The sequence below is a fragment of the Gouania willdenowi genome, chromosome 12, assembly GCF_900634775.1.
Source record: "Gouania willdenowi chromosome 12, fGouWil2.1, whole genome shotgun sequence".
NCBI classification, from domain to species: Eukaryota; Metazoa; Chordata; class Actinopteri; order Blenniiformes; family Gobiesocidae; genus Gouania; species Gouania willdenowi.
The window spans coordinates 22,480,293-22,497,027 of record NC_041055.1 but is presented as its reverse complement, the minus strand read 5'-3'; the positions used below and the strand labels follow the sequence as shown (position 1 = coordinate 22,497,027).

General features: G+C 35.0%; 2 protein-coding genes across 11 annotated transcripts in view; one reads left to right on the top strand and one right to left on the bottom strand.

Moving 5' to 3' along the window:
* Positions 1-1,929, bottom strand: part of mapk10 (mitogen-activated protein kinase 10) — a 39,810-nt gene extending 37,881 nt beyond the window's left edge. For 4 of the 7 annotated variants that reach the window (XM_028462305.1, XM_028462308.1, XM_028462309.1 and 1 more), the window contains exon 1: positions 1,587-1,929. In XM_028462305.1, the coding sequence (XP_028318106.1) occupies positions 1,587-1,589 (3 nt within the window). In that variant the 5' untranslated portion in view covers positions 1,590-1,929. The remainder of the gene's footprint in view (positions 1-1,586) is intronic. The other 3 variants (XM_028462306.1, XM_028462307.1, XM_028462304.1) reach the window with 1 other exon arrangement.
* A 3,825-nt stretch (positions 1,930-5,754) lies between these two features.
* The window catches only part of ptpn13 (protein tyrosine phosphatase non-receptor type 13), a 58,369-nt gene continuing 47,388 nt past the window's right edge, over positions 5,755-16,735 (top strand). For all 4 annotated transcript variants that reach the window (XM_028462318.1, XM_028462320.1, XM_028462319.1 and 1 more), the window contains exons 1-2: positions 5,755-6,089; positions 13,585-13,704. In XM_028462318.1, coding sequence (XP_028318119.1) covers positions 13,590-13,704 — 115 coding nt within the window. In that variant the 5' untranslated portion in view covers positions 5,755-6,089; positions 13,585-13,589. The remainder of the gene's footprint in view (positions 6,090-13,584; positions 13,705-16,735) is intronic.

The following is a 16,735-nucleotide window of genomic DNA, read 5'->3' as shown; positions in this document are numbered from 1 at the left end:
TATCGTGAGCTTTATATTGTGTATTGTATCGTATCGTATCGTGAGGTGCCCAGAGGTTCCCACCCCTAATCTTAAGCATATTTTACTTGTTTGGCTATAGCACCATACTGTACAGTATCCCCAAATGTCTGTTCATTTGTGAAGAAACTACATTTTATCTGTGATTTTGTCATTCTCTGACATGTAAGAAGATGACTTTTCCTTTCTTGATTTGCAGAATAATAAAGCCCAGCATTATCTAATCGCAATGCCATATTACATAACAAAGGATTAGCATGTTGTTGCTCTAAATTCTCCTAAAACAAAACAGAATTAAAGCAGAAATGGAAAAATAAATTCAGCCTAAGTATACAGTCGACCACTTCTGTTCTTGGAATAATGGTGTTAATGACAAACAAAGAGTATAGGCTATACGTTTGGTGTACTAAGTGATCCAAAACTAAAATGTAAAACCTGTTTCCGTCAGTTTCAAAGACACATAGACGGCTCTCTGCAGCACTTTCAGTGTAGCACAGAAGCCTATTCTTGAATAATTCAGCAGCCGAGGTCACGGCACAAAACATTTCTCTTTTCTGTCGTCGACATTGAGTTTGTTGTGGCACTCGATAAACGGTCACTGGCTCCCACAGCACCGGAAATCACCTGAACAAGACTGAAGGCATGCAATGAGTAGCCATGTTGAACCCTAAAACTCAGCCAATTCCATTTACGCATCAATATATAATATACTGTATGCTAATTCCAATGAAATACATGACTAATGATGATACAGTCGTTCGTACAGCATGTTCTGAATGCACAAAACTCCATTTTCTTTAATGGAAAGCTGCATGAGTGTGAGCATCATCCACCCCTAAATGTTTTGCATTCCATCCTAATTGAATAGTCTTTCACTTTAACTTTTCTTAGAACATAAATAACAAAATCACTGCAGTTCTGCACCTCCACTTGACTTGTTAACAACCTCAGAACCACTAAACCCACTACATCTGATCCCCATGCAGGGAAATACAGTTAATCATGTTTTTTGGAGCATGTTTTGGAGATTTAAGGCTGTTCCTGCATCTTTGGCAAAGTATTATTGCTGGTCTGCATAATGCACAAGGTGCGCAGCTGACTTCTGAGTGGGAGGGAGGGCTGAGCCCTGCATGTAGGCCTACAGTATGGATGTAGCCCAGTGCAGAGCTTGTGTTATGAGCAGCATCCCACATCCATTTGCACCACTCTCAATTAAATATGCATAACGTGGCTCACACCTTAAGGATGATCACACACTGATAACAGAAGAAAAGCAACTGATTTTTCCATCACAAAAAAAAATAATTACAAAAAAAGTATGATCAAGGGTGTAAATTCTGTGTTTGAGGACAGTGATGTTGCAGGTTTTAAGATGAAGAGTGCGTAAATGGCACAATTTATACATTTTTTTTTTTAATTTCATAATCAATATTCCTGGTCTAAGTGAGACCTAATAATAACTAGTGCACTTCATTACCTTTTTCTCCTCTCAGTCAATATTCTTAACCCCACCCTGACCAGTATTATTGGCATGAAACATGAACCAAACCAGTCCCCGGGCCCCTCACCATTCCGTGCCAGCTGATGACGATCCCAGTCCGGTGCCAGTCCTGTTCAAAACATCCCGTCAGGAATCGTTGGGAGGATCATCATCATTGCATGGAAAACGCTCATAAAAGATAAAGAAGAAGAAGGATGGAAATGGTTCGGTTTCTTCTAAAAAATAAAATAAAATAAAAAATAAGAAAGCGATGAGAGCGGAAAGTAAAACCGAGGTTTGTTGATGCCGGATGACTTCTTCCCCCCTTCCAGCTCACCACCTGTCAACCATTGTGCTGCAAGATGCTGGCTGTACACTGTACCATGGTGGACCTACCAGGGCAGCGCCGCGAGAGGCAGGGGACGGAGGGAGGGAAGGGGGTGGGGGGACGTGTTGCCATGGCAACGGAGCAGGAGCACGTCTGACGTCAAAAAAAGGTCGGTTTCTCCTCAGGGGGCGGGGCGACTGGGAGCATCTCTCTTAGCATCCTCTAGTCACCCCCCCCCCCCCCCCCCCCCCCACTGCGTCACGAGCCTATGTCACTCTCCCAACAACATTCATTCATTTATTTTATCCTCATACATAATCCCTTTAAAACGCTGCACCACCAAAGAACTTTGTATTGAATTAGTAGTTTGTAAGTGTAAATTGTATACATATTTATTTTTCTCTCTTTATTTATTTATTTATTTTTTAAAACATTCATTCATTTATAGTTCAGACATATTAACTCACTTTTTTAGAGAACATAGGCTTAGGCTTTTTTTTAAAAAAAAGCATATATTTATTATTATTATTATTATTATTATTATTATTATTATTATTATTATTATTATTATTATTATTAGATAATGGTTTTTAATTGCACTTTTTATTAGAAAGTGGAAATACGACAGATTACACAAACTTTTTTTTGTTTTGTTTATTTCATTCCTATTCAAGACACATGACTGTTTATTGTTAATATAAGCAACAAAGTTTCATTTTTTCACATTTTCGTTTGGTGGTGTGCCTCGGGATTTTTTTTTTTTTCAATGAAAAGATGTACAGTACATTGGCTCAAAAAAGGTTGAAAAACACTGATATACAGTATGTGAGAAACCTACAATAGTAAAGCAATAGGTGACAGATTGTTGTTGTTGTTGTTGTTGTTGTTTATTTGGTGTTTTTTATTTTTTTATTTCTTTATTTGAGCAACATGAAAAACAATGTACAATATATAATATGTATAATTGTATGTAGTTAAATGTGCTCAAAAGGAGTAGGCAGGACTTATAGGTGCCTACCGAGCTCCTTCACAAAATAACATTTTAAACTTCACATTTGGTTTTTCATTATGTAAGAATACTATACAAACATATCCATTCAGTGCATATACATACATATTTTTTTTTATTGTTTATGCTCGTTTGTCACAAAAGTAATTGAAAAAATAAACCATTTTTTTTTTTTTTTTTTTTTTTATGGTTGTTTGTAACGAAAAGTAATGGAAAGATAAGTAAACCAGAATATTTTCTTTTTATCGCTTATGGTCGTTCAAATCAAAAAAGTTATGGAAAAAAATAACCCAGAATATTTCTTATTTATCATTTGTGTTTGTTTGTAACAAAAAGTAATTGAAAAAATAAACCAGAATATTTTGTTTCTTTTAATTTTTTAAAAATATATAAATTTATAGTTTTGGAGTGTGCCCTTCTTGTATAACTTTTTAAAGTGTCAGTTCCTGCAGGACATATATTCACTTTAAAATTCCTTCATTTTATGATCAATTTTCATTTAATTTGGGGAAACTTTGTGGAATAATTTGAAAAGGATTGAGAGTTCTTTCAACAATTTGCGATTAAAAAACACTGCATCATGTACTGGGAAATATTGTTGTGTTTCATTGAATTTAAAGAATTCAGAGGGACTGAGATACCTACGACTGAATTATTTGGTAATTTAGATCATGGTTTTTAATTTGTGGGACAAATTGTATGCTCTAAAGGGCCGGATTTGGGTCCATGTTCTTTGGAATATGCACTAGAGTTGAAAGGCCTGTTTGCATTTATATATATATATATATATATATATATTCACAAAAAAGGTGCACCCTTAAGCTTAAATAAGTTGGATACTGCCAAAAGTATATTTAGATATAGCCTATGCTTTTGCATATTTACAATTATACTAAATAACATTATTAATCACCAGTTTCAGATCTGCTTGTTCCTGTATTTCAGGGTCACAGGGTAAAGCTATTTTGTTTTTGTTTTTAACAATTGTTTTGAACCACGACATACATCCACAAATAAATAAATAAATAAATCTAAAGCTTGTAGCCTATATTGTCAATGTTGTCACCAACTAATTGACATAAACTGTTTATTACATTTAACACACTGACGTTCAGCAAAAGGAAAATGATTAAAGTCAATCAAAATCACCCTTTATAATTGTTGGAAAATTACTGTCACTGATACGAGCCCTCTTAACCCAAGGAGCATGTAACTCTCTATAATGGCCACTAGATGGCAGCAGATACACCATAAACAGGGGAAATGAAGTGAATTTGAGGAAGGAAGTATTCAGCAGTGAATTGCTTCCTGACTGCCTGTAGACTCACTTTGATGTTGTAAGAAGCACTAACAATAGACCAATAAGGATTTTTTGATTTTCTAAAAAGAAGAGTTTATGTAATTGTAGCCTTAAGCACAACAATCAAGAACATGAAATACAATTCAACCAATTAATTTGTTTAAAAGATAAAACAAAAGTCATGTTTAATCCACATCTTCAAAATCATTTGAACAATACATGCACATTACACAAGGGAAAATAACACAAAAAGGACCATTTCTGACTTTAGCAGATATAGGCCACTGCTAAATATTGTGTTTTTTTAAAAAATAGCACCCAAATATTATTGTAGGAGCGTGAATAATAGATGGTATCACATAAAACCCACTTTGAAAATGAAACCAGTACCATCTTATTCAATTATTTTGTTTATTTTGTCTGGACAAACACTCACAACCTGCTGTAAATGTACTTTTCGGTTCCACCCCACAAGTTCAGAACCTCTGCTTTATGGACATGGCATACACTAAAGTTGATGTACACAAACAATCTAATAAACACCAGACTATTATGGTTGCTCTTTCTTTTTTATATTCATATTGAGTTAAAAAGGTCATACCCAAATTAAGTAGGTATGGTAAGTATATGTATATCCAGGGTTAAAGTCAAATGAAATCATGGTTATTATTCCAACTGCATTTTTATTCCATCCTTTTCCAGAAATATTGTAACATTAATACCATCCCATATCAGTTTGAAAAAAAACAACAACCACTAGGAAAAATTAAATAATAATAATATTAAGAAGAAAATCTCAAGAGATAGTATGTCATAATTATGTCTTAGATTTGTTTTTATTTATTATTTTACTTTTCCCAGTTTTTTGTTTTGTTTTGTTATTTACTGGTGGGAACGTACGATGGAGCATTGTAGTCAGTAAAATGAAAAAAAATCTGTGTTTCGAATTAATTGTTTAATTAAAACTGTTTTCCGAATGTATTATTTTTTTTTCCCTATGGGAATTATCTCATAATTACAAAATACTATCTCGTAAAGATAATTTTCTCTGGTTTCTGAATAATATAAAAAAACGTCAATTTTTCAAATTAAAAAAAAAAAAAAACTAAGTTGAAAAACGGATTTAAAAAAATGATAATAATTTGGAAAACGGATTTTTAAAAAATTAAAAAAACTGATTTTTTTTTTTTTTTTTACTGACCACAATACTCCATTGTAGAAATGGGCCTCCATAGATAAATAGTAATTTAATCTAATATATATATATATATATATATATATATATATATATATATATATATATATATATATATATATATATAGTCACAAAGACTGTAAACACTGTTGCACATAAATCCAAATTGCCCTGGTTTGACTTTTCTGTAAAAAAAATGTAAATATAATCTTGCTTTCTGTTGAATGTGAGAGTTTTCATCAGGGGTTTTTTTAGAGGTAAAGAACCCAGACACGGTTGTACATTTACCCTCTGGTTTTGTGTGTGAGTGTTGCCATGGTAATGGTTAAATGACAGCCCCTCAGTGGGAGCCAATGGGCGGCCGCGGTGAGGTGTCTGGTTACACCCAGTCAACCCACGCTGGCTGGGCAGAGGGAGGGCTCACTTTAATGGTAACTTCGTAGCTCCGCGGGAGGACGCAGTGCTCAGCCGTAGCCGTAAAATGCAACTTTTAAGTTGTTTCTTCTAAAGAGAGTGTTTCTATATCCATAATTAACGCTTCGGAGAACCGTACCGAGGCTTGGGGGTGGATTTATACATGCGGAAAAGGTAAACCTGTTGCCCGCCGCCCGTGTTCGCTGTGTAGTCGCTTTACCCTCCGAGATGTTGCTTTGTGGATGGGATGGCGTCCGCGTCCATCGCCGTTTGTCTGAGGAGTCGTAGCCTCGCCGGAGGACCAACACAACTACAACCAGTGATTTAAACAACCCTTCCTCCCTGGTAAGCGTCATAAAATAGGATGTAATTAAAGTTTATGGTGGTGTTGCTAACTTTGGCCCAACTCGGCGAGGATTAAGTTAGCCAAAGCTTCTTTTATCCCCAAAAAATGTGGACACACCAGTAAAGTTTAATCTTGTTGACACTAGCTTTTCCTTCATTATCTGTAGGCAACAGCTGAAACAATTTATTTTAATAACTTGTCTAACATGGTTTCTATTTTAGATTATAATTCATTAGGACTGATTATATTTTATAAAATATTTTGTCATTGTTTGATTTTTCTATATGATTATTGTGTAAATTAAATTCCTCATCATTATTTTCCATGTAATGGGCAAACTATAATACTTATTTTATTGTTATCAATATTTATAAAATTGTATTTGTTTGGTATAAGTTCTTGCTTGCTTATTGTTTTAGAATTGTAATCCCTTAAGTATTTTTTTAACATATTACTCAGTGTTTTAAAAAAATTTTTTTTACATAGTTTAATGTTAGATTTTAATTTGTACTATTTTAATAATTTTATTCCCATATGTTTTTCCTTTTGGTTCAGTCTTTGATTATGTTTTTAATGGTGAATTGTGTATTATTAATCGATTGGAGTTAGTGAAGGTATTATAATTTAGAGTTTATTTTTTTGAAACAATGTTTCAAATTATGGCTGGGTGATATGGACCAAAACTCATATCTCAGTATTTTTTTCTCAAAATGGCAATATTCAATATAAATCTCAATATCTTTTCATTCAAATTAAGTCTGACCAGAAAGACAATTAAGGCTACTTTAACTTTGACACATTTATTAACGAATATTTGCACAAAATGCGCCACTGATGGCTTTTTCTCCCATAAAGGACAGCATGCAAGTAAAACTGTGTTTTTCATGCTGTTCTGAGAAGTATTGAAAGCACCGACTCCTAAAATAAGTGTTTTAAAAAAAAAAAAAAAAACATATGTATCGATATAGGCGATATTGTAATTTTCTATATCTCTAAAATAGAAATCTCGATATATCGCCCTGCCCTTGTCTGAATATTGCTTCTAAAGAACAGACATGACCTGTTCACCTGTTGGTACTGATTTCATTTTTCTAATAAATTTGGAAAACAATGTCGTCATCACCATGCAATACTCTTTTAAACGGAGCCTTTAGTTTAATAAGTTGATATCCTTCCACCTAATAATTACCATAGAAAAGTGATACACTTGGTTTACAGGTCAAAGGTCAAAACAAAGACTAAAAAGACATGTTTGGTGAGGCTGACTGACTGCATGTTCCCATCTAAAGTAGTTATGGTGATGTAAGAAGCAACATAGGAAAAGAACGGGAGGAAATAGTTCGCGGGTTGGGTTCGTGTGTTGGGCGGAGGATTGGGAGGTTTTGTGTGAGGTTTTGTGAAACCATGCGCTTCATGTCACGATACTCATTGCAACCCTGTGATTAACTGAAATGGATCGAATGAGATTAGGGCCAAAATAACGAGCGCAGGCTATTGGTCCACGGTAGGGCTGGTGATCTACCAAACAGTCCAGCCCTCCTCCACGATGGTTTGGATGCTCCTGCTTCTGAAAAATGAAACTCATCTTTCTAGAACTAACTTAAAGCCTTACTAACTATCATTTAACTGGTAGTGGTGGGTCACGTTTAAGGTTGTGACTGGTTTGGAAAAGTAAAATATTAACATCCATTGAGGTTTGATGATTATTCAAACAAAAGATGAACTTAATGGATGGCTTTCGGGTTAGTCAGACAGATTATTCTAAAACAGGCCAAGCAGACAATGGCCACAATTACATGATGTTTTTTAATTTGGAATTAATTATTCGGAATGAAATCATTCAGAATGAAAGTGTTCTTCTTTGTGTTTACATGGTATTAGTAATTCCAAATTGAGGTTAACATGGAAAACAGGTTTATTCGGCTTTATTCAATTCCACTTAAGGTCTGTGGGTTGGGAAGGCTCTGATTGGACTGGGTGAACGTGACGTATCACGTCTATCGGGAAAAACACACAGCAAACCTTTTATTGTCGGCTGTAACACAGAAGACCTCACATGAGAACTGTTATCACCTTTATTTTGATTGTAGTTTTGAAGCAACAGCTCAACAATAACACACTTTGGTCCGCGGAGCAGAGGAGATGGGAACTAATCATCGGTAAATAAAGCCCAGTAAAACTCCGGAAAACAATCACCAGGAATAAATAGTTGTTCCCCGGTAAAGATAGTAGCTCTAACAACTGGTACAATGAGAAACTTGGTGATATTACAGATATTTAAGGCTCTTTTTAAACAAATAGTCTCGGCTCTAGTCCGGGCCTCCATCTAGATTTATGTCGTCACCAGCGCGTCATCGCAGCAAGTCGCTCATGCGCAGAATGACCGTAGTTAACTTAAAGAGGAATTAAGTGTTTACAAGATAGAGGAATAAATTATTTATATTAGAATTAAATCAGCATTAGGAATAAAGTGTTTAAAAGGTCAGTTTAAAGAGGAATTAACTTGTATTCTGCTTTAAAGAGGAATTAAAGCTCCCATGTAAACGTGGCCAATATACCAGACATATGGCCCTAGGTCTTAATTTTTTGAGGCCCCCAAAACAAATCCCGAAAAAATTGCATTTCATGAAGTTGGAAGTAATATAAAGCCCAACATAATATGCAAAAAATCCTCCTAAAACACACAAATCCTCAGCAATTTGCACAAAGTACACAAAATGACTCATAAAACACAAAATAACAACAAAAGACAGACACAACCAACAAAATGACTACAAAAACATAAAACAACACATTACAGAATAGCTCCAAAGACACACAAACTGTCAACAAAATTACACAAAATTACAGGAAAATACAGAAACAGCAAAAATTGATCAATTGACCCCCAACACGCACAAATCAACAACATTAATGCAGAAAATAACAGAAAGATACACAAAGTTTCAAAAAATAGCACAAACGCACAATAACTAAAAACTGACAAAACAAAACTATAGACAAAAAAAAAGACAAAACCCTTTCCCCCTGTATTAATGCTCAGATCAGTCATTATTCTAATACTGACAAATATCGATATGTCCCTGATACAATCACATATTTGTGGCCCCCGCTGTGATCGCTGCCTATTTCTGCAATTTACCAACATTTCTGTTTCTTCTTGGGAGTTAATACTTGTGATTGAGAAAAGACAATTATAGTTTTGTTATTTAGGATAGGATTTAGGTTTGCAATGTCTTACATTGCGTCACATACATCATGCGCATGGTTTACTGGGTGAGATTTGAAACGGAACTGTTTGTTTATGTGCTGCACTCAACGGTAGTTTTGAGGGATTACCGATTTATGACCTCCTATTTTTCTTTTTTTTAATTTCCTGAATTCCATTTCAGGGTTTACCCATTTTAACGTCAAGTTACACTTTTGCTTTTCTTCATTTTTCCCTGTTTATCTGACTTTACTACTATTAAACTTACCAAAACTGTGCCAAATATGCTAAATAGGGTTAATGGCCAACTATAATTATTTATTTTACATTTTCTATGCTTCAGAGAATTTACGTTAACAGGATGTTCCGCTGAAATTACGTCACAAGAGCAATACTAGCCACATTGCCTCAGCCACTCGAATACCATGGAAATGTGTGATATGATCCAAAAACAGAATTTGCGAAACCTTAAATTACCGCCAACTGGTGAATTACCCTCAAGTTTTGCACGAAATCCCACACACCAGTTTAAAAAATACACCAACACCATCTTTATACCAGAGTATTTCAGATTTTAATGCAGTCATGATAATCTGAACCACTCGATCGTGGAAAATCTGCTGTTTTACTTGAAGTTTATCGTTGAATTTTGGTGGCATGAATACCTTAAGGAAGATCCATTTAGAACCCTCTTTGAACTGGAAGTGTGTTTGCCAGCTGGTACCACGTTTCTAACATTTGGATTATGCTTTTTGTTCTATCTCATATATCTGAGGTTGGACTTGTGGAAAAAAAACACTTTATGACAAATCGCTTTGAAAGTGCTCAGATGATAAAAAGTTTTCAAGAGACCTTTTGTTCTTGGCAAAAAATAGAACGAGAGGCGTACAGCAGATCAAAAGGAAATAATGTGCAACTGTTTTGTGTGTTGCTTAAGAGCAGTTTTTCCCAGGGGATTGTTTTTAAATCCATTTCATGGGTTGTAGCTGTGGCAGAAAGGTGGGTGGAAAGGAAAAGCTTTACTGTCGTGCAATGGTATCCAACCATTGGGCTGTGGACCAATTGGTATTGCAAAGAAAAACAAGGTTTTTTAAGAAAAAAATGAAGGAATGCTTTAGTGCACGTTCAGGAACTCTATCACGTTTCCTGGATTATTTTCTTAGAAATCCTTGTGACTTTGGCCAAGATTGTCAAACACTTAATAACAGCAGCAGGCTAATCCCTGTTTAGCTTTTTTTTCCTACAGTGTGGGAATAAATTGGTATATCTCAGAACAAGCATGCACTGTTTAAAAATTAGGGAGGGGGGGCGGACATAGTGGTGATGAAGTGGCAAACGCTGTTTGCTCTCAGTCTGTGGGGTTTCTAGCTTTGACCTAAACAGTCCCGATAATGATTAGGACTCTAGACCAATGGGAGAGGAGCTAGCCTGAACAGCAGTGCGGATAAAAACATTCCACTGTAGGTCTCTGCTGAAACAACAAGGGCTGAAAAACAATCAGGCCTCACATCATCCACTCACCCCATTCTCCTAGGTAATGAGCAAGATTGGTAGGATCCCACTTTTGGTCAAACTTAATGCATCCCAGTGTTTACAATGCTTAACCTAGATTCCTGCATACATTTTTCAGAGTGACATACTTACCAATACTTATTCCATCACATTGATACAAAGGACATGGTTTGACACGTAAAGTTCAGCTATGAAATAATTGTAAGAATGAAGCTCCTACTTATGAAGTGCTATGATCATGTGCATGTAATTTACCCACAAAGACAATAAATTGAAAAAGTGTCCTATGAACAGTGTTCTGTAAATAAGCATCAACATACCAATGTAAACAAATAAGTATCTCCAATAGTGCTTTCTGTAAACCAAAAATAGAGTCTTTCTTTCCAGTGACACCATTATAGTGCAATATTCAAGTAAACAATATATTGGTTCCTTCAACAAACAGTGATAAAATTTATGTGAAGACGTACCTGCACATTTTAGTGAAAAAGCAGAAAAGGTTTTGAAAAAAATTATACCAACGTGAGCATATTGATAATCGATCGTGCGAAAAAATATCATGATATATTGTCGTATCAAGATATCGTCACACTCCTTCTTAGTAATCCATCTAACTTTTCATGCTGTACTGAGAAGTAACGATTGAAGCGACTCTTAAAACAAGTACTATACAAATAAGCTATAAAATATATCAGAAATATTAAAAAAAATTGTAAAGAAGTGCATTGTTTTACTCCACTTTATGAATAATATTTCAATACTTGCGTGATGTGATTTGCACTGTGACTGTATAAATAAAAACAAGTTTAAGAAAAAAGTCATTTTTTTATGTCAACAACTCAATATATCTTGAATCTCGGGGTCTAGTCCTGTCCCGTCTGTTCACGGTCAATACATACACGAGGGAGAATGATTAAAGGCCCCGTCACACCTGCGCCTAATCATTCATCAGAATCATGCCCCCCGTCGCCCCCCACCCCCCCCCCCCCCCCACACACACACACACACACACACACGCACGCACGTGTTTTAATATATTTAGCTTGTGCATTCATTTGGTTGATGGATAAAGATTAAAGCCTTAAGCTAAACTGTTTTGAACTCAATTTAAGTTTATATCTTCCATCATATGAATTACTTCATGTCATAGGTTTTATCTTCAGTGTTCAACCAGTTAATGAAGGATCCATTCTATCATCCATTGTAAATACTTACTGGATATTTTCAATGGAAGCCCTTTTTAAGAAAAAGTAGAAAACAGAATTCATCATGCTGAGCTGGGTTTAAACTGTTGTGAGAGAGGTTTGTTTAATACTTATGACACGTTTTAGCAATAGAAGTAAACAATGTGCAACAAATAAGTGAGTATAGTTCAAAGAAACCAGGAGCTTCATGTACAAAGACTTGCATGGAACATGGCATTCGTACAAAAAGATTCCGACGTATTAATGAATCCATGCACACTTCCTTTGAACATCCGAATCTGTGTGGAATCAAGCGCACATGTGCTTTTTTCTTGTCCTCATTTAAATGTGTAAATCATATTAAAATGAATCCGGCCCTCACCATCAGTAACACAGGAAAGAAGAAAGTCAATCATTAAACATATAACGTCATACATAGGGTTGCAAAGGGGAAGAACATTTCTTGTAAATTTTAATGGGAACTTAAGCCTGGGAATTTGGAAAATATTTGTATAATACTTCCAATTTCCTGGTAATTCCTATATTTTTTTTAATGCTTGTGTTTCCATTAAGTGGACACAATCTGTAAAATGGTTGTTTCTATGTTTTCATTGTGAAAATATTGAGTTATAGTCCACTGCTGAATTACGTCAGCACAAGTTGTCTTCAACAACTCAGCGACAGTCTTGGGAGCACATGAGGAACTCTGAGACAAACAATGCTTTATCAAATTAACCCCAAACCTGTGATAAGTCCCTACATCTTTTCAGCGAGAACGGATTATTATCGACTCTTGAGCTCTCTTCTCTAACTATGCTGTGTGATACCATAGAGATGAACATACAGTATATCTGGACTGTACGATAAACGACTGCGTTTGACCCAGTAATATTTTTTTTATCAAGTGTGTATTATACGTATATGTGTGGCAGGACACAGCCTTCAGACACTTAAAAAAAGGGGGGTACTCGATTACAGAAAAAATAATAATCACGATTATTTTAGTCATAATTGAAATCACGATTGTTGAAACGATTATTTTTCAACCAAAACGTTATTTATTTTTCATACAAAGCAATGTCATATTTTTGATAATAGTTTTTTCTTGATTAATTTTTTTTGTAATCGTTGTGTGTAATAATCAAAATCATAATCAAATTTTGATTAATAGCACAGTGCTAGTTGGGATGATAAGACCGTAATATTTAAAAGTGTGGGAGATTGCCTAAAGGCTGGAGATGAAACGGTCTTTGATCTGCCAGACTCGGGACATTTATTAAAAATAACGGGTAAACTGTACTTAATTTTAGAGTTGGAGTGATGGATGACTGTAAATAATTTGCTTTCATCTTAGGCTAGCCTTTTTTACACCAAACGTACTGCTATGATTTTATGTGTGGGCTAAATTCTAAGAATTTTCGCTTTATTCCTTTGCCTTTTCTTATTTATATACCACTACAAAAACATTAATTGAACGATGCTCAGAGTCAGTAGTGTTTTCATTTTTCTTTTTTCTTTTTCTTCATTTGTATTTGTGGTGATCAGTGTTACTTTGGGTCTTTATCATCTCTGCTCTCTCTGCTTTCTCAGGGAAGATGCATGTTTCTCTGGCAGAAGCTTTGGAGGTTCGAGGAGGCCCATTGCAGGAGGAGGAAGTCTGGGCAGTGCTCAGTCAGAGCGCGGATAGCCTGCAAGAGCTTTTCCACAAAGGTAGGAGGACCATAGACAATCAAATTACAAAACATACTGTAGTTGGAATTAAATACGTTCACTGAACAGACAGTGTTACATTTCATCTCTGTATTTATCCCTAGAACACTATAGCTAAAATTAGTAACACCATCGCTAATGCCGGGTGATCTATTATACTAAAAAAAAGTCACTATAATCAAAATATGACGATACATGACAAATTAGAGTTGTTTTATTTTCAACTATGCAATGCCTAACAAACTGGGAAAAAAATACCATGTGTGGAAATATTAACCTAAATGGCTGAAAATTAGGAATATAAGAACAAAAAATAATGAAACCGTAACGTTGGTTTTTGCTCCCCTCATTTCTGGGGCATTTGAGGCTTCCCTAGTGAAGGCATAGGCTGTCCGAATAGTCCCTCCTATCTCCTTTCCTTTCCACTTTTATTTAACCTCCTGGATGACTTCACGGGATTAAGGAAAGGTGTTAGGCGAGGAATTAGGAAAAAGCCATCACAGTTGTTTTGACAATCAAACGCACTTCTACGAGGTGAAGTAATAATCCGACAGCTGCGATGGTTAGTGACGTCTGCCGTAATGAAAAATGTCCACATTTATAACACTTTCTACTGATATAATCTAAAAAAATCACACGGTTTGAATGTAAATCAAAGGAAAAGATCCCTTTTCTTTAACGACAGTGTCTGTTTTATGTCAGTTATAATCTGATAATATGGCTTACATATCATAAAATATGGGTTTTAGATTATTTAAAGTTGTTCAAGGCATATTATTGCATTGGAAACTTACATGATCTCTAATCCGTGAGAGCTCGGGTGTGCTTATCCCTTTAAATGTTGTCACCGCAAGGAATTGTGGATCAATCAATCAATCAATCTTTTATTTGTATAGCTACCCCGGAACCCAAAACACTCTGACAAACACAACTTAATGAAAATAATGTACTTATCATATCACTTTTAATGTTACAATGGCTCTTAAAACTTTCATTATATCATGTACTCTTTTCTTTATATCATCTCAACTTTTATTGAAAAGAGTTTTTTTTGAAAAAACTAGATATTATTATTATTAATATTATAAATACATTTTAAAAACACTCTCCAATAGTGTTCTAGTGTTAATTTAACTACTGTATCTCTAAACGACATTTCCTACAACAGGAAATAGCTGCTTTAAACCAACCAACTGAAAGAAATGTGATCTATCCAACAACGAAATATGACTTTTTTTTTAATTTTTTTTTTTTTAACAAGTTCATTTTGTTGCTAGTTATTTAACTAATAAAGTGTTGCTTGAACTTGTTTTGTTCTTCTTTTTTTAAATGAGATTAGGGGACTTATCACAAGATGTGATTTTGCAGACTGTGCCCATTTCCAGTTTGGGTGGGGACTTGTCTCATTTAAACCCTGCTGTGACTAATTATGTCATCCTGAACTGATGGTGTTTGTCCATGTGAATTTCCATGAAGTAGCAAACAACCTCTTGCCAAGTGTGTTTCTGTAGAATCTAGCTGCTAGTCCTGCTTTTGCTGACTGGTTGTTAATATTCCTGGCATGCTGTACAGTAGGAATTCTGTTGTCATTGTAGCGTGTGAAAATTTCTTTCACTTTGAGGTCAAAGTGGTGATGATAATAAAGAAGGAATGTCCACAAATGCTTTATTATGCTAATGATTACCATTCCTCAGATAAAGTTTATCATTATTAAGTTGAAGGTACTGTTGTGGATATTTTGGATTGTTATTTTAGTCAGTGTTGGCATTGCCTTTTTTCAATTTTTTTCCAATGCGTAGTTGTGCAGCTATACTGAGTAAATTGTGGCCTCTCATATGTACAGTTTTAGACTGCTGACTGAGGCTAAAACTTGAATAACAGATGTTAGACTTGGCTGTTATACTATTACTGAGCTATGTAAAGAAGTATCTTTACCACAACGAGAGTGGATTAATACCAACCGTCATTTAAACATAGAAATCTAACAAATGATCGTAAAAAATTCTATGTTGATGGTAATGTTTTCTAATAATCCTTTACCAAATCGTACCCAATGATTAAAACAAAGTTTCTGAAGCAGATATGGTGAATAGGGATGTAACGATATCTAAATCTCACGGTTCGGTATAATCACGGTATTAACCTCACGGTATGATAATTATTGTGGTATTGTAGGAAACCTCACGGTTTTACAGCATTGCTAACAATAATAAGAATGATGACCATTAAAACATTGTCTGTTCACCATTTTGATAGTATTTATTGTCATACTTTTACATTAATGAATACTGCCTACTAACAAACTCTTTAAAGTGCAAAAATTCAAATCTAGTCAGGGACACTCTTAAAGGCACAGGTATAGAACCAGCCTAGTAACAATAAATAATAATAATAATAATAATAATAATAATAATAATAATAATAATAATAAACAGCCAAAGAAATAAAAGTAGTGTAAACTTCCTTATTCTGTGTTTAGCTTAATTTGAAGTTTTTCTAGAGAAAGATGAACAAGTCAACATTTGAGGTTAGGACTAGTAACTTTGTTGTCAACATTTATTTATGTATTCATTTATTTATTTGACAGGGACAATGCAATTCAACAGAGACACAAATTAAGTATGCAGCTGATGTGATGCTAGTGCTAGTTTACAACTCCTGTCCCTGGTTGGGCCTTTTCTACATTACAGTGGATTATCGCACGCACACACACACACACACACACACACACACACACACACACACACACACACACACACACACACACACACACACAGTAAAACTAACCTGTCTCACAACATTTTAATCCCACAACATCAACAACAGATATACGGGTGTAACTACGCAACATGTCTTGTTATTTCTTGAGCTGTTCTTCTTCTTTTAGAGTTTTTAGACCAGACTGGTTTGTTTGTTTGACGCAATCCTTAAATTTTTCGGGATTTCGTGTTAAGTCACTGCTCATGTTGCTCGTATTTACCAGACGAGTAGCTCACATTACACTTTCCACTCCTCTGAGTTCTTCAAACTC